This window comes from Leptodactylus fuscus, chromosome 6 (assembly GCF_031893055.1).
Source record: "Leptodactylus fuscus isolate aLepFus1 chromosome 6, aLepFus1.hap2, whole genome shotgun sequence".
In the NCBI taxonomy this organism is placed as follows: Eukaryota; Metazoa; Chordata; class Amphibia; order Anura; family Leptodactylidae; genus Leptodactylus; species Leptodactylus fuscus.
In genome coordinates this window covers 33,906,753-33,925,277 of record NC_134270.1, presented here as the reverse complement: position 1 = coordinate 33,925,277, position 18,525 = coordinate 33,906,753, and the positions used below count along the sequence as shown (strand labels likewise).

At 42.8% G+C, this 18,525-nt stretch overlaps 1 protein-coding gene across 2 annotated transcripts in view; it reads left to right on the top strand.

Moving 5' to 3' along the window:
• DRD2 (dopamine receptor D2) overlaps nucleotides 1-18,525 on the top strand; it is a 141,396-nt gene that overhangs the window by 50,222 nt on the left and 72,649 nt on the right. For both annotated transcript variants that reach the window (XM_075279687.1, XM_075279686.1), the window contains exon 2: nucleotides 2,098-2,395. In XM_075279687.1, the coding sequence (XP_075135788.1) occupies nucleotides 2,129-2,395 (267 nt within the window). In that variant the 5' untranslated portion in view covers nucleotides 2,098-2,128. The remainder of the gene's footprint in view (nucleotides 1-2,097; nucleotides 2,396-18,525) is intronic.

The window sequence follows — 18,525 nt, the reverse complement described above, 5'->3', positions numbered from 1 at the left end:
ATTAAAAAGGTAGCAAATGAATGGCAATATGATAATGCTATATGTTTGTTCATCTGAACAAGCTGCAATTGTCATTACATATGTCATAAGTCATCGTGTATAGCCTGTCGATGACCAGTTGGTGACCAGTTATTTTAACCAATGTTTCTTTTATGTATATGGGCAGCTTTAGATTGATCACCTTAACCATTGGTCAGACGTAACTAGAGTATTCTCATGAAACTTTATTTCTTCTTAGTTTATTTGGTATAATAAGAGAGTATTTTAGAGAAAAATTAACATTCTGCCATAACACGTAAATGGTGTATCATAAAGAGATCCTTTTTAGGATTCTCATTAAATGCCTAAATGGCAGTGACATTCTTGTTATAGGCCATAATGCTGATATATTATGGCTGTCAGAAAGATACAATATGCAACAATATCCAAGCAAAGAAATGAACATGTCAGTCATAGAATGTCCCTTTAGTGGAGCAATAAATCTAAAAATGAAAGATAAAAGCTTTAATACAATTTCGCTGCCATCAGCGTTTGTCAGTCTGCAACATTTTGTGAATGAGCTGATACAAGGGTCACCAACCGAGTAGGTTCAGACAATAGTGCTAATAGTAGTCATAGTTGCAGTACATCAGTACCTGGCATGAAACAGATGTAGTTATCAGAAGAGATGTTACGAAGGACCCAAAAAATTATTGTATAAAAAGCAGTTATTTTTTGTTAGAAAACCTCACCAAAAGGCCTTCAACTTAAATATTGGAGAAATCATATAAATGGTCTGTTCACATGGTGTTTTTTGGCGGCGGATTTCAAAATCCGCTGCCAAAAACAACTCCCATTGACTTCAGTGGGAGCCACTGACTTCTTTTTCAGCTAGCTTGTAGTGAAAAAAATAAGTGAGCTGCCCTATCTTGCCATGGATTCCAACTCATCCATGGCGTTCGCGGCACGAGGCTCCCTCCCAATTAGACCCATTCAATGGGGCCTAATCTGGAGCGGAATGCTGCGATGGGATGCCGGTGCACTGTATCGACATTCAGTTGTGACTAGCCACGCAGTATGTTCACACGCGGATATCCATTTTCCGCCATGTGAACATACCCATACAGTTTACTTATGTACCACAATTCACATTACATTACAATAGAATCTGAATACACTCCAACTGTCTACTGCTCATCCCCATGTGACCCTCCAGCATTTTTCAATTGCGTTCTTAACAATTGTGACCTCTTGCTTTAGTCCTATACCCTCTGGTCCTTTGAGTCTAACAGATACAGAGTTACCCCTGCCTATCTCTGCCTTGGAGTTACTGACCTCAGCATGTTGTCTCTGCACTCACTCACTTTGGTTCCTTTGGTTGAATTCACCACCACCCCTAAAACAGGGGAACATCTGTCATGTAGAGTTTCTGCATCACACTGAACACTAACAATAGGAAATCCTTCTCTTTAATAACTAGTCCTTCCACCTTCAGATGGCTAAGGATGCCCAAATTTGCATTCTGCTCTCTGTCTACATAGGAGACAGTATTTTACACTGAATCTGAGCTATGTCTTAGCAGATTATTACAACAGCATTAATATAAACTACAACAGACATTAAATGTAATTCAGTGCATGGTCTATGGAGCTGGAAGGGTCATTGCATGACATGGGGCAGCCCATCAGGTTTGCCCCAGGAGGAGCATTTAAAGTGTTAGTATCCAATTTTAGGTAGGTCGTTCTTCCACAACCTTACACTTATGCAGAAAGATATAGGGGTACGTATCCCGTAGTTCTGCTTAATTTTCAGTTGGTCATAAACTGGGGTTGGGGATGAGTCCCAGTGGGAAGTTCTTAGATATATTTTTGTCCCACTGTGTGTGTGTGTGGGGGGGGGGGGGGGACGACACACAAGACAGTAAGGAGGAGTTAGTCCCGGTAGGCCAGTGATGTATACACCTATATTTCTTATTTGTAATGTAAAGAATGAAAAGAGGAAATTTTATTTTTTGTGCCTTCTAATGTTCCTTAGTAACTGGTGTAAATGAAAATTTGAATATGAAAAATGAAACCCGCTGTATATAAAAATCACTTCTCTTTTTTTTTTCTTCTATAGGGCTAATTCGAAGAGGAATCTTCTCACCTTCATGGATCTAAGGAATCTGTCTATATACAATGATGATTACAATAATGGCACAAATGGCACAGCCATTGATCAGAAGACTCACTACAATTATTACGCCATGCTGCTCACGCTCCTCATATTTGTCATCGTCTTTGGCAATGTCTTGGTGTGCATGGCAGTGTCCAGAGAGAAGGCTCTACAGACCACCACCAATTACCTAATAGTCAGCCTGGCTGTAGCTGATCTTTTGGTGGCAACACTGGTGATGCCCTGGGTGGTTTACCTGGAGGTATGCTTACTATATTGAAAGGACACATGACTGTATTGAGTGTTAACATGTTATATATTATTATACCGTATGTCTTAAAGGGGATCTATCCCTGGGAAAAGTCATTTTTAACTAATCACACCTTTGCATAGCCTTTAGAAAGTCTATTCCACACCTACCTTTAGTATGTAGATTGCCTCAGTGGTCTCTGAATAAGTCAGTTTTTATTTATATGCTAATAAACTTCCAGCCAGCACAGGAAGTTCCCAGCAGCACTAGTCCCTGCTATTATCTCCTATGTGTGTGCAAACAGGAAGCTGAGTCATCATCAGCAGCAGCAACCTGTGCTGTATACACTCATAGGAAACAATAGCAAAGCATCGTGCACCAGTCTAATTAGCATATGAATAGAAACGGACTTATTCAGAAACCACTGAGGCAATCTACATACTAAAGGTAGGTGTGGAATAGCCTTTCTAAAGGCTATGCAATGATGTGATTAGTTAAAAATGACTTTTCCCAATGATAGAGCCCCTTTGATCTGGGAAATTGAAAGCCTACGTTGATATAGTATTGTATATGAAGACATTATAGGACGTATTTTGGTGGTTTCTTAAGTGTATTTTAACCAATAGGCGGTAACTATTATTAGACTATATATTATATACTAGTGCTATGTTAACAGTCATGCCCCAATATCTTACTTGTGCCCTTCTCAGATGTAGTAGCTTTCTCAGGCTGCAAGGATTTCCCTTTTTGAAGTGCCCACTGACTAATGAGCTTATGACCAGACCCATCCATCTGCTGCCACGTACGGCACAGTATACAGCGCATTTTAAATGAAGGCTGCTGATGAATAGGTCTGGTCACACAATAACCTTCTATGAGTGATACTTTTAAAGGGCTTTCTAGGGGCTTATATGTTGATGACGTATCCTTAGGATATATGTGATCAATGCGGGTTTGACACCCTGGACCACCACAAATAAACTGGATGAACAGGCTGCAACAGTGACATAACTAAGGTCTTGTGGGCCCTGGTGCCCCCTACCTCATCTCTAGAGAGAATTCTTGATAGTGATGGTTATGGGTGCTAAGCAGTTTAATCCACCTCAGTGTGGTTAGGGGAATTTGTGGATCTCCTTGGTTTATGGGCCAGATGGAAGCTGCAATTTCAATGGTCCCTGTTGCAACTGCACCCTCTGCACCCCATCAAGTTACACCTCTGGGCTATGGCCTCTTCAATGAATACCTATCACAGTATTGTACACTCAAATGAGACCGAGCTGCTATTGCACCATGTGACTGATGAACGAAAGGTCATCAGTACAGGGAATAGTCACGATGCTCAGAGTAGAGTGACCTATTCGCAACCTCTTCGATCACATACTGATCACATACTGATGACATCATCAATGTAAAACTCCTGGAAAACCCTTTTAAGACCAGATCTCTGTACAGTCCAAATAGATTATTTTTCTGAGGAGGGGGCACTGCATACTTATCAGATAAGGGAAGAGCCTGTAATAAAGATTTATTTGTAAATTGCATATAGTGATATTTAATGCATATTGGTTTACATGAATTTAAAGTGACCAAGCTCTTCAAGGTCAAAATGTCATTGTACCATTGAATGCCCTTTACGTTCATTACTCAATATGTTGCAAATATCATCTTTATGAAGACTCGGGCTGTATTAGTTATAGCAGATGCTTTTGTATAAATATGACTATATTAACAGATAACTACAAGGTGTAGCCTATAAATCACAAACCAATGGCAATATATCAGATTTACTGATATTACTGATATTAAACAGTGGACAATTATTTAGCTACAGTATTGTAAAGCTACTCCTGGCATAGCTGGTATCGGTAAAATGCTATGATAATCCAAAAATTACAATTTCTATTCATATAATATGAATTATTGAAAGGCCAGAAACCATTCAGTGTGATGAATAGGCAAAAGCAGTGGATACATGTGTAAATGAATAGCTTGTAAAGGATTCTATTAGAAATGATAAAGCAACGGAGATAAATGACTACAACTGCTACAGTATCAAAAAATATCCTTGAGAATGCTAAATACTGTAGGAGGCTGCTAAGGAACGGGAGTCGGAATCCCGAACACGATCTTTTTAGATGGGATCGAGATCGGTACTATTTCCCACAATGCTTTGCTTAGCCTTCACACTGAGTATATAGTGTATATTCAGTGTGAAGGCTCCGCTGCGGATCCATAGGAATGAAAGGAAGCAGCTGGCACACAGCCTTAACCCTCTGTGCGCCGGCTGCCTCCATTCATTCTAATGGGAGACTAAACTAACATCTCTAGTAGCTACTTACCTCCAGAGATGGCTGCTCCGGTGTTCTTCGCCTCGCTGGCCCTCCATGCTGCTCTTCTCGCCTCGCTGCCCCGCCTCCCAGGTTAGTATTTAAAGAGCTAAGAAGGCGGGGCTTGTGGCTTTGGAGAGTGTGGGTTGGTACAGGGCGGGGAGACGTGACATCTCCCCTCCCAGTACCCGCCCACACTCTCCTAATCTGGGAGGCAGGGGGCAGTGAGGCGAGAAGAGCAGCGTGGAGCGGCAGCGAGGCAAAGAAGAACACTGGAGCAGCCATCTCCGGAGGTAAGTGGACACCAGGGGGGACTAAGTAGCCAGAGGATTAGAAAAAAATCCTCTGGCTACTTAGTGATTCACTACACAGCGTGGATTCTAACAAGTAAAGTGTTCAATTGTTAGATTCCATGCTGTATAGTGAATAGGATTGCTTTTAAAATCCGATCTTGATTAGTAAAAAAATCCCATTGACTTGCATTGGGATCGGAATTGGGATCGAGATCGGGTTCGAATGAAAAATGATCGGAAATCGGATTTTAAAATCGATCCTGAAAAGTCAAGATCGGCTCAACCCCAATTATATTGTCTCCCATTTGTCTAAATGGACTCCAAGTAATTTTACATGTTGCTTAAACAGATATCTTACTTACAGATTCTGTAAGTGATTATAGGAGGTTATAGCATCAGCACCAGTTGTGACCAGCCATCTTCTAGGAAGACATTGTCTAGTTGTGACAACCTGAAATGAGATATTCGAGTTTACATCTTCCTGATGTAGTTTATAGCTGAATATATTGTTGAAACTATCAAAGATTTACAAGTTACATTTTTATTTAACATCCGAGATACATTGAAAATTGATGTGTTGTACAGTACGCTCTTGTGTATTAGCTTATAGAGATGGACCTCACGGGTGAACCTCCAAGATTCGTTTTGTATGGCCCTTGTGCCAGTTTTGTTTCTGATCAAACTTTTTTGGTCCAAGACAGAAGTGCTACTATTTTTGCTCTGGGTTTTCTTCAGACCCCAGAGTTTAATAAGCGTAAGCCCAGGAGAGACGCAATTTATTCTCTTTTGGACTTTCTCGTGACATCCACTACTTCTTTGTGGAAGCCTTTGGTCCTCTCCCAGTGTCTTCCCAGCAGCCCTGGTGGGTATGACTGTATATTATTTTTACACACCCTTAGCAGGCCTCCAATTCTTTTGCACTAGGGCCTAAAGAGATCTCAGAGTATAATAATGATCCATGAGTGATAACCCCAAAAATCTTGGGTTTGCCAGATATTTGGAAAATTCGTAATTAAACCGATTTGTTACAAACCAGTTCGCTCATCTCTATTCGTTTTTTTTTTTATTATTTCAAGACGATTTGCTTCTGTTTCAAATATGTATGTTTTAAAGTGGAATACAAGAACATCACCTCCGAGGTGCAAAACTTACATTTTAGTGAGTCATTGAGAACAGCAGGGAAGAAGCAGTCATCAATACAGACTGAATGGTGATTACAGCCAAATTAACCTCTACAGCTATAATGAGAACAACATTATGTCTGGCATCCTCTTGGGAATTAATTTAGCGGAGATCAAAGATTTACAGTATATTGGATTTTAAGGCTCGGATATGTGAATTTCTGAAGAACTATTGAAAATAGAGGAGTCATTTCCTCAAGATGAATTAGAGACATAGTAACGACTCTCACTTATCCTGGTCAGAAACCGGGAATAAAAATGAGAATAGATCATTTTAGAAGTTTAAGATTTGGCTCAGGACATATTGAAAGGATAATGGGAACCTGCCACTATAACTTGTAATGTCTTGATTGAAATCTTGGGTTTTTCTATGCTGAAGAGTTTAGTGGGCAGACTCAAAGTGTCCCCCCCCCCCCCTCCCCGTGAATCCCAGAAATCCTCTGTAATTTCTGGGAAAATCGAGCAGTAATGGTTTGATTTCTCTGCAGGGAACTAAGGATTACCCTTAGTTTATATCTGCATTCGGTATTCCATTTGGGGAGTCCGCATGGGGACCCCTGAACGGAATACCGAAAGCAACTGCAAGCGGTGTGCCAGTGAAAGCATACGGGCCCCATTATAGTCTATCCTGAGTTTTTTGGTCAGGATTTTGAGGCCGTATCCGCCTCAAAATCCTGACCAAAAAGACAACTCCCATTGAAATCAATAGGAGCCGCTCAGGAGTTTTTTTTCCAGGAGCTGGCTTATTTTGGCTCCCAGAAAAAGAAGCGAGGTGCTCATTTTTCAGGCCATTTCGCCTCATGATTCAGCCTGAAGACACTCCCTCCTCCGGACTAGGCCCACTCATTGGGCCTAATCCGGAGCGGAGTGCGCGGCCGGATGCCGATACAGTACATCAGCTTTCAGTCATGGCTACCCATTTTTGGATCAGAACGAGGTTCCAGCCCAAAAAAACCTCATCTGAACTTACCCTTACTTAGTGTCCATTCAAAACAGTTGGTTGTCTGTTTAATGTAGGACCGGTCATATCCTCTGGAACAAGAAGTATTTTTTTCTGCATTTTTTTTATAGTCTTTGTATTTTTTCTTATTTTATAAAGGTATCGGGTGGAAAACACCTGAAAAAAGTTATAGTAATTTAAAAAATAATCACATGAAAAAAACGCCATTTATGATCTGTTTTTGGAAAAAAAAAATGCAATGTATAAAAAATAATATGTAAAATGTGGCATTCACTATTAAAAAATTCTGTTAATAAGTAGAGATGAGCGAACACTAAAGTGTCCGAGGTTCGAAATCCGATTCGAACAGCCGCACACTGTTCGGCTGTTCGAACGGATTTCGAATCCCATTATAGTCTATGGGGGGAAATGCTCGTTTCAAGGGTAGGCAACATTCGATAAAATCATTCTTACCAAGTCCACGAGTGACGGTCGAGCTGGATTCTGCTTGAAGTCTTCTCCCGGTGCAGGGTCCCCGCTTCCACTTCCGGGTGGAATTCACTCTGCCTAGGCATCCGGCCTAGGCAGAGCCGACTACGCATGCGCGTGCGGCTCTGCCTAGGCCGGATGCCTAGGCAGAGTGAATTCCACCCGGAAGAAGATGCGGGGACGCAGCGCGGAGAAGACTTCGGAAAGGTAAGAGAAGAACCAGCGTTGATTGGCAGAATGTATAGCATTCTGCCAATCAACGCTGCTTCTGCATCGAACATTAAACTTCGAACAGCTAGTAGTGTTCGATCGAGTACGAGTATTTTGAATACCGTGGTATTCGATCAAACACCTACTCGATCGGACACTACTCGTTCATCTCTATTAATAAGGCTTAAAAAAAAACTGACTTGTGTGTGCCTAACCGGCCTTATAGTTGTAAGTAAATTAACTGATAAAAAGTGAAATGATGCAAACAGTATTGCATTGACTGAAAGGGTTTGCTAGAATAGCTCCACGATAATACGTCATTCCCTACTGCATTACACATTACATTCTCTATCAGTGTTAAGGAGAATATTTTGGTCTCTTAGCACATTATCTCAAATAATAGAACTTTGTAATTTTACTCCTATCCATCATGTTACACATTGTGATTATTGAAGACGGCCCGGGCAGAAGTATCCCATTGTGACTCCTGTTAATGATTGCTACTCTGCAAGCGAATTTGGTTCACACAGTGCCGTAAACTAACTGCCGATGTGAATTTCTTAATATTGATGTCCCCGGTACGCTCTCATTTAAGTTATATAAGATATTGAGGTTGCTTTTGGCAAGCAATAGAAGATTTAATGACTTTAACAAGCAACAGTCATCATAAAATGAAAAGTTCTGCAATTTTCTAAAAAATTTTTAATGCCAGTTCTTAACTTATTAAAGAGTTTAAAGGGGGGTTCTAAGATGATGCTGGAAATGGCATCATAATAGCTATAGCTTCTATACTCTTGATGAGGGAACCCTTCTAAGGGCTCGTTCACATCTGCTCCCCAGTCTCCGTTTTGCAGGTCTCCATTTCCTGCCTGAAACTGGACAGGAGACGGAAACCTGCAGTCATTTTTCAAACCCATACATTGGGTTTGGAAAGTGTCCGGCCGTGAGCGCCGGTGAGCTTTTTATGCTCTTCGCTGCGAAACCGTTTTTTTTTTAACCGGACACAAAGTCAGACATGCAGGACTTTGTGTCTGGTTTAAAAAAAAAACGGTTTAGCTGCGGAGAGCACAAAACAATCACCGGCGCTCATGGCCGGACACAGTCTGCCAGGTTTCCGTCTTCTGTCAGCAGAAGACATAAATCTGAAAACCGAAGATCGGGCACTGGTATGAACCCAGCCTAATACTGCTAGGTTTCATGTCCAGAGTCTACTGCTGTACAGAATGAGCAATACATCTCATCTCCTTCCCCCTTATTTCTTCATAGACTTCTGTGTGTGTGGTAGCAGGAGGACTAGCTGGGGTCTGTAGTTCCACAGCTCCTATGGATCAGTTAGATATCAAGGTCTCTTAGTAGAAGGAGGACTTGCTGGGGCCAGTAGTTCCACGGCTCCTATGGACTAGGTGGATGGCAAGTCTTTGGTAGCAGGAGGACTTGCTGGGGGTAGTAGTTACAGGTAACAACCAACTTGGCAGGTGAATAACTAACTTGGAACAGTCAGTTTGAGCTTGAGGAACTTGGCAGAAGACAGACTTCTGGAACCAATACTCAGGCAACTTGGGTAATCACAACACACATGCTAAATAATCAAGAATCAGGAAACCAGGGTAAGTAACAGGCAGGAAACACAAAAAACTCCATCTTGACTGCTGGCAAAAAAGAGTTCAACAAAACAAGATCCTGACACCATAATGAGATATATAGAATACTGTATATTAATAAAAGATTCAGTATAACGTGTAACTCATCAATTGAAATTCTTGCTCTTTCTCTGCATAGGAGTCTAGTAGGCAGCCCTACTCAGAGAACCTAGTAGTAACCTTCTATGATCAAGCATGCATACAAATCTGACTATCAATCACTGATTAGGACCGCCCACTGGACTCCCAAGCACAGAGGCGGAATCAAGATCTACTAGTCATGACTTATACTAAATTGTATCTCCTTCTGCTTGGCTCTTCCTGCTCTACAACATGCTGTGGTAGATTGAACTTCATTAACAACATGAATGGTTTTCTTTAAGGAGAAGACAGATGAAACCAAAAACAGACAAAAATAATAAAAAAAAAAAAAAAATCAGATTTGCATACTTGTGAATATACTGTATATCCTACACCTTTAATACTAAACAACCTTATATTTCCAAGTGTTCAAATTTTGGTGAAAGAAAATAACACTTTATTTATTTTAGATTTTCATTTATATTTTAAATCGATAACTGAGACCCAAAGAGCAAAAGGTTTCGGTTAAAAATAGAAGTGGCTAATCTTTGTGTGTCTGACATTTGAGGAGATACAGCATATCCATGCAGTTAACCAATTCCACTCTGGTGCTGTGCAGTTCTCCTTACCTGCAGACATTGCCGGTAATCTGCTTATTATTTGATGAGATTTTCTTCAAGATAATAGATCATGAGCACCATGCAGAGACAAGTAATTATGTAAAGCATACTTCCAATTATAAAACCTCTTATCATAGATGAAGAGTGTGCATGAATATGTGAAACTTTGTAATATACACTTATCATAGAAAATGTTTTTTTCTTTTCCTTTTCTTTTTCTTCTTTTTTTTTTTTTAAAAAAAAATATCGAACTGAGTTACCTTTTGCATAGAAGTCTATGGAGAGGGGTAAAATAAGGAGGAGAGAAAACTCACTTTAGACTTTAGCATTGCAGAGAATGAGGCAACACATCAAATAATTAGTCTTCAGCAGCCCCCTTCTTGTCCTACCCTCTCCATAGACTTCTGTGTGAGGCTGAGTACGACAGAATACAGGTGAGTGTAAAGAAGAAAGATGGTCTGCAATGCCGTTCTTTATTCACTCCATATAAAAAATAGTTTTCACACGAAATACATCAGTGGCAGTAGGAAAAAACAGACATGGTGCAAATAAAAATCGCTAACGCGTTTCGAGTAAAAGGTCCTTGTCAGTCCGAAGGCAGGTCTAGCACCCCGAAGCACTACTCTGGATGTGGTAAGCAGCAGTCACTTGAACTTTACTTTTCTCATGACAGAATACAGTATGATTGAAGGTGTGAAGGAAGGCAATGGAGGAAACATATTTCTTTAATAAATATATATTAGGAATTATTTTATATTGACCTGTACTATGCATTTATTAAATTCATTTCATAATCAAAGGTATGGTTTAGGAGTAATTTAGAATTATTTAACGTTTAGACTGACCTGAGGGTGGAATGAAGTAGCAACATATGTCAGATTTCACATGGCATGTAACTTGCTTGTTTCTTCCAGTAGTTTTCAGAAAATAGCAGTTTATCATTAGAGATGAGCGAACATTGTTCGATCGAATATCAGGCCATTCGAGGTATACGATTCCAATCAAATACCACGAGGCAAATGCACTAAAAATTCATATCCCCTCCCACCTTCCCTGGCGCTTTTTTTGCACCAATAACTGCGCAGGGGAGGTGGGACAGGAACTACGACAACGGAGGCATCGAAAAAAAATCACAAAAAGTAATTGGCTGGCTAAATCAGGTGACCTCCAATTTATACGAATGGTGGATTTAATATCTGCGTCATATGTGAACTATGTGACTGTGAGACAGGGATAGATGTACAGGCAGGGTTAGCTAGGGATTACCTTTATTTAGGGGGGAATGTTACTCACACAACTCTTTGGGGCTCTATCTGGTTTGGATCCCTGCCAGCTTGCGATATGCGGGAGCTGACTTTTTCCCATAGGAATGCATTGACCAGCGTTGATTGGCCGAATTCCATACAGAGTACAGCATTCAGCCAATCAACACTGGTTCTGCCGGAGGCTCGTCTGTGAGGAGGCGGAGTCTAAGATCAGACCAGAATGGAAACTGCTGTGGACCGATCTTAGACTCCGCCTCCTCCGGCAGAACCAGCATTGATTGGCCGAATGCTGTACTCTGTATGGAATTCGGCCAATCAATGCTGGTCAATGCATTCCTATGGGAAAAAGTCAGCTCCCGCATATCGCAAGCTGACAGGGATCCCGACGTAATACAGTGACTTGGGCTTGTTAGATGCCCCCAGACATGCTTCCCCTGCTGTCCCAGTTGCATTCCAGGGTGTTGGCATCATTTCCTGGGGTGTCATAGTGGACTTGGTGATTCTCCTGAGTTGAAGAGTGGGATCCCCTGAAACGAGCGTTTTTTCCCCATAGACTATAATGGGGTTCGATATTCATTCGAATAGTCGAATATTGAGGGGCTATTCAAAATGAATATTGAATATTTTACTGTTCGCTCATCTCTATTTATCAGCTCAACACCAGTTGGGAATCCTATTTTTCTATGTAGAGTGTGAGCCCCATATAGGGTTCACAATGTATTTTATTTTTCCCCCATCAGTATGCCTTTGTAGTAAGTGCAGAAATCCACGCAAATACAGGGAGAACATACAAGCTCCTTGCAGATGTTGTCCTTGGCAAGATTTGAACCCAGGACCTGCACGCTGTAAGGCTGCAGGGCTATCCACTGAGCCACCATGTTGTCCCCCCCAGTTGGGAATCCTTGTATTCATGAGTTGCAGGCTCTGCCCTCCCGCTTCTCACTAACAGCTTTCTACCAATTACTGTGCATAGGGAAAAATCTATGTATCAGTGACAGCTGGGTGGATGGAGCCAGTCATTCATGAATATACAGAACTAGAGTGTGACTATTATTAACAGGAATCCGGTGCTGCATCTTATAACCTGTGATTTTATCAAAATTACAGGTCTTCAAGAAAGTAAGTGATATCCCAATATTTTCAGGGTATTCGTCATTATTGTATGCTGCCCTCAGAGGTTTCCACTCAAAATGTAATTTGGCCCTATACTGTATGTACTGCCATATGGAGCGCAGGTATAGCAGATGCAGTATCATTAATTACAGATGGTAGCTTGGGGCACTCTGACAGATTTTACATTGGGACACCAGAGCTTCAAGTTCTTTTCTAACTAGTATTAGAGATGAGCGAACAGTGTTCTATCGAACTCATGTTCGATCGGATATTAGGCTGTTCGGCATGTTCGAATCAAATCGAACACCGCGTGGTAAAGTGCGCCATTACTCGATTCCCCTCCCACCTTCCCTGGCGCCTTTTTTGCTCCAATAACAGCGCAGGGTAGGTGGGACAGGAACTACAACACCGGTGACGTTGAGAAAAGTAGGCAAAACCCATTGGCTGCCGAAAACATGTGACCTCTAATTTAAAAGAACAGCGCCGCCCAGGTTCGCGTCATTCTGAGCTTGCAATTCACCGAGGACGGAGGTTTCCGTCCAGCTAGCTAGGGCTTAGATTCTGGGTAGGCAGGGACAGGCTAGGATAGGAAGGAGAAGACAACCACAACAGCTCTTGTAAGAGCTAAATTCCAGGGAGAAGCTTGTCAGTGTAACGTGGCACTGACGGGCTCAATCGCCGCAACCCAGCTTTCCCAGGATCCTGAATGGAATACACTGTCAGTGTATTCCCGTATACCCGATATATACCCCCGATACCCGTTCCAACGGTGTGCCCCCCCACCTTCACCCCAGAAATACCCTGCAAGTCCCCTAGCAATAGAATTGGGGCTATATACACCCACTATTTTTGCTACTGCCATATAGTGCCAGTTTCTGACTGGGAATTCAAAGAATATATTGGGGTTACGTGCACCCACAATTTTTACTACTGGTATACAGTGCCATTGTCTGACTGGGAATTCAAAGAATATATTGGGGTTATAAATACCCTCATTTCTTGCTACTGCCATATAGTGCCATTGTCTGACTGGGAATTCAAAGAATATATTGGGGTTACGTGCACCCACAATTTTTACTACTGGTATACAGTGCCATTGTCTGACTGGGAATTCAAAGAATATATTGGGAATACAAATACCCTCATTTCTTGCTACTGCCATATAGTGCCAGTTTCTGACTGGTAATTCAAAGAATATATTGGGGTTACGTGCACCCACAATTTTTACTACTGGTATACAGTGCCATTGTCTGACTGGGAATTCAAAGAATATATTGGGAATACAAATACCCTCATTTCTTGCTACTGCCATATAGTGCCAGTTTCTGACTGGTAATTCAAAGAATATATTGTGGTTACGTGCACCCACAATTTTTACTACTGGTATACAGTGCCATTGTCTGACTGGGAATTCAAAGAATATATTGGGGTTATAAATACCCTCATTTCTTGCTACTGCCATATAGTGCCAGTTTCTGACTGGTAATTCAAAGAATATATTGGGGTTATGTGCACCCACAATTTTTACTACTGGTATACAGTGCCATTGTCTGACTGGGAATTCAAAGAATATATTGGGAATACAAATACCCTCATTTCTTGCTACTGCCATATAGTGCCAGTTTCTGACTGGTAATTCAAAGAATATATTGGGGTTACGTGCACCAACAATTTTTACTACTGGTATACAGTGCCATTGTCTGACTGGGAATTCAAAGAATATATTGGGAATACAAATTCCCTCATTTCTTGCTACTGCCATATAGTGCCAGTTTCTGACTGGTAATTCAAAGAATATATTGGGGTTACGTGCACCCACAATTTTTACTACTGGTATACAGTGCCATTGTCTGACTGGGAATTCAAAGAATATATTGGGGTTATAAATACCCTCATTTCTTGCTACTGGTATATAGTGCCATTGTCTGACTGGGAATTCAAAGAATATATTGGGGTTACGTGCACCCACAATTTTTACTACTGGTATACAGTGCCATTGTCTGACTGGGAATTCAAAGAATATATTGGGGTTATAAATACCCTCATTTCTTGCTACTGCCATATAGTGCCAGTTTCTGACTGGTAATTCAAAGAATATATTGGGGTTACGTGCACCCACAATTTTTACTACTGGTATACAGTGCCATTGTCTGACTGGGAATTCAAAGAATATATTGGGAATACAAATACCCTCATTTCTTGCTACTGCCATATAGTGCCAGTTTCTGACTGGTAATTCAAAGAATATATTGGGGTTACGTGCACCCACAATTTTTACTACTGGTATACAGTGCCATTGTCTGACTGGGAATTCAAAGAATATATTGGGAATACAAATACCCTCATTTCTTGCTACTGCCATATAGTGCCAGTTTCTGACTGGTAATTCAAAGAATATATTGGGGTTACGTGCACCCACAATTTTTACTACTGGTATACAGTGCCATTGTCTGACTGGGAATTCAAAGAATATATTAGGGTTATAAATACCCTCATTTCTTGCTACTGCCATATAGTGCCAGTTTCTGACTGGTAATTCAAAGAATATATTGGGGTTACGTGCACCCACAATTTTTACTACTGGTATACAGTGCCATTGTCTGACTGGGAATTCAAAGAATATATTGGGAATACAAATACCCTCATTTCTTGCTACTGCCATATAGTGCCAGTTTCTGACTGGTAATTCAAAGAATATATTGGGGTTACGTGCACCCACAATTTTTACTACTGGTATACAGTGCCATTGTCTGACTGGGAATTCAAAGAATATATTGGGAATACAAATACCCTCATTTCTTGCTACTGCCATATAGTGCCAGTTTCTGACTGGTAATTCAAAGAATATATTGGGGTTACGTCCACCCACAATTTTTACTACTGGTATACAGTGCCATTGTCTGACTGGGAATTCAAAGAATATATTGGGGTTATAAATACCCTCATTTCTTGCTACTGGTATATAGTGCCATTGTCTGACTGGGAATTCAAAGAATATATTGGGGTTACGTGCACCCACAATTTTTACTACTGGTATACAGTGCCATTGTCTGACTGGGAATTCAAAGAATATATTGAGGTTATAAATACCCTCATTTCTTGCTACTGCCATATAGTGCCAGTTTCTGACTGGTAATTCAAAGAATATATTGTGGTTACGTGCACCCACAATTTTTACTACTGGTATACAGTGCCATTGTCTGACTGGGAATTCAAAGAATATATTGGGGTTACAAATACCCTCATTTCTTGCTACTGCCATATAGTGCCAGTTTCTGACTGGTAATTCAAAGAATATATTGGGGTTACGTGCACCCACAATTTTTACTACTGGTATACAGTGCCATTGTCTGACTGGGAATTCAAAGAATATTTTGGGAATACAAATACCCTCATTTCTTGCTACTGCCATATAGTGCCAGTGTCTGACTGGGAATTCAAAGAATATATTGGGGTTACGTGCACCCACAATTTTTACTACTGGTATACAGTGCCATTGTCTGACTGGGAATTCAAAGAATATATTGGGAATACAAATACCCTCATTTCTTGCTACTGCCATATAGTGCCAGTTTCTGACTGGTAATTCAAAGAATATATTGGGGCTACGTGCACCCACAATTTTTACTACTGGTATACAGTGCCAATTTCTAACTAGGAATTCAAAATGCGCAAGGCTCCCGGAAAGGGACGTGGACGAGGCCGTGGGCGAGGTCGGGGGAATGGTTCTGGGGAGCAAGGTAGCAGTGAAGCCACAGGGCGTCCCGTGCCTACTCCTGTGGGGCAGCAAGCATTGCGCCACTCCACAGTGCCAGGGTTGCTTGCCACATTAACTAAACTGCAGGGTACAAACCTTAGTAGGCCCGAGAACCAGGAACAGGTCTTGCAATGGCTGTCAGAGAACGCTTACAGCACATTGTCCAGCAGCCAGTCAGACTCTGCCTCCTCTCCTCCTATTACCCAACAGTCTTGTCTTCCTTCCTCCCAAAATTCCGAAGCTTTACAGAACAATAACCCAAACTGTCCCTGCTCCCCAGAGCTGTTCTCCGCTCCTTTCATTGTCCCTCAACCTGCCTCTCCACGTCACGATTCCACGAACCTAACAGAGGAGCATCTGTGTCCAGATGTTCAAACACTAGAGTCTCCTCCATCTCCGTTCGATTTGGTGGTGGATGACCAGCAACCCACCCTCATCGACGATGATGTGACGCAGTTGCCGTCAGGGCATCCAGTTGACCGGCGCATTGTGCGGGAGGAGGAGATGAGACAGGAGTTGGAAGAGGAAGTGGTGGATGATGAGGACACTGACCCGACCTGGACAGGGGGGATGTCAAGCGGGGAAAGTAGTGTGGATGTTGAGGCAGGTGCAGCACCAAAAAGGGTAGCTAGAGGCAGAGGCAGAGGTCAGCAGCTTAGGCGAAGCCAGGCCACACCCGGAATCTCCCAAGATGTTCCAGTTCGTACCCAGCCCCGAAAAACTCCCACCTCGAGGGCACGTTTCTCGAAGGTGTGGAGTTTTTTCAAGGAATGCGCCGAGGACAGATATAGTGTTGTCTGCACAATTTGCCTCTCGAAATTGATTAGGGGCTCTGAGAAGAGCAACCTGTCCACCACTTCAATGCGCCGTCATTTGGAATCCAAGCACTGGAATCAGTGGCAGGCAGCAACGGCAGGACAAAGGCCGCCTGCCGTTCACGCCACTGCCACTGCCTCTGCCACTGCCTCTGCCTCTGCCACTGCCACTGCTGACTGTGCTGGCGATGCTCTCCAGAGGACGAGCCAGGATACCACTTTATCTGCCTCCGTCACTTTGTTGACTTCTCCCTCATCCTCCCCTGTTCCTGTCTTATCTCCTTCTCCTGCACCATCAAAGGCACCATCAGGCGCTTCTTTACAACAACCCACCATCTCTCAGACATTGGAGCGGCGGCAGAAATACACTGCTAACCACCCACACGCGCAAGCCTTGAACGCCAACATCGCTAAACTGCTGGCCCAGGAGATGTTGGCGTTCCGGCTTGTTGAAACTCCCGCCTTCCTGGACCTGATGGCAACTGCGGCACCTCGCTATGCCGTCCCTAGCCGTCACTACTTCTCCCGGTGTGCCGTCCCCGCCTTGCACCAGCACGTGTCACTCAACATCAGGCGGGCCCTTAGTTCCGCGCTTTGCACAAAGGTCCACTTGACCACCGACGCGTGGACAAGTGCATGCGGACAGGGACGCTACATTTCACTGACGGCACACTGGGTGAATGTAGTTGAGGCTGGGACTGCTTCCCAAACTGGCCCGGTGTACCTCGTCTCCCCGCCTAACATTCCTGGCAGGGACACGAGAAGAACACCCCCCTCCTCCTCCTCCTCTACCGCCTCCTCCTCCGCCACCGCCTCCTCCTCCGCCACCGCCTCCTCCTCCGCTGTTAGATTGACCCCAGCTACGAGTTGGAAACGTTGCAGCACTGGCGTTGGTAGACGTCAGCAGGCTGTGCTGAAGCTGATCAGCTTGGGGGACAGACAGCACACTGCCTCCGAGGTGAGGGATGCCCTCCTCGATGAGACTGCAATATGGTTTGAGCCGCTGCACCTGGGCCCAGGCATGGTCGTTTGTGATAACGGCCGGAACCTGGTAGCAGCTCTGGAGCTTGCCGGACTCCAACATGTTCCATGCCTGGCCCACGTCTTCAACCTAGTGGTGCAACGTTTCCTAAAGAGCTACCCCAATGTTCCAGAGCTACTGGTGAAAGTGCGGCGCATGTGCGCCCACTTTCGCAAGTTGACAGTAGCCGCTGCTAGCTTAAAATCTCTCCAGCAACGCCTGCATGTGCCACAACACCGGCTTTTGTGCGACGTCCCCACACGCTGGAACTCAACGTTTCAGATGTTGAATAGAGTGGTTGAGCAGCAGAGACCTTTGATGGAATACCAGCTACAAAACCCTAGGGTGCCACAAAGTCAGCTGCCTCAGTTTCACATCCATGAGTGGCCA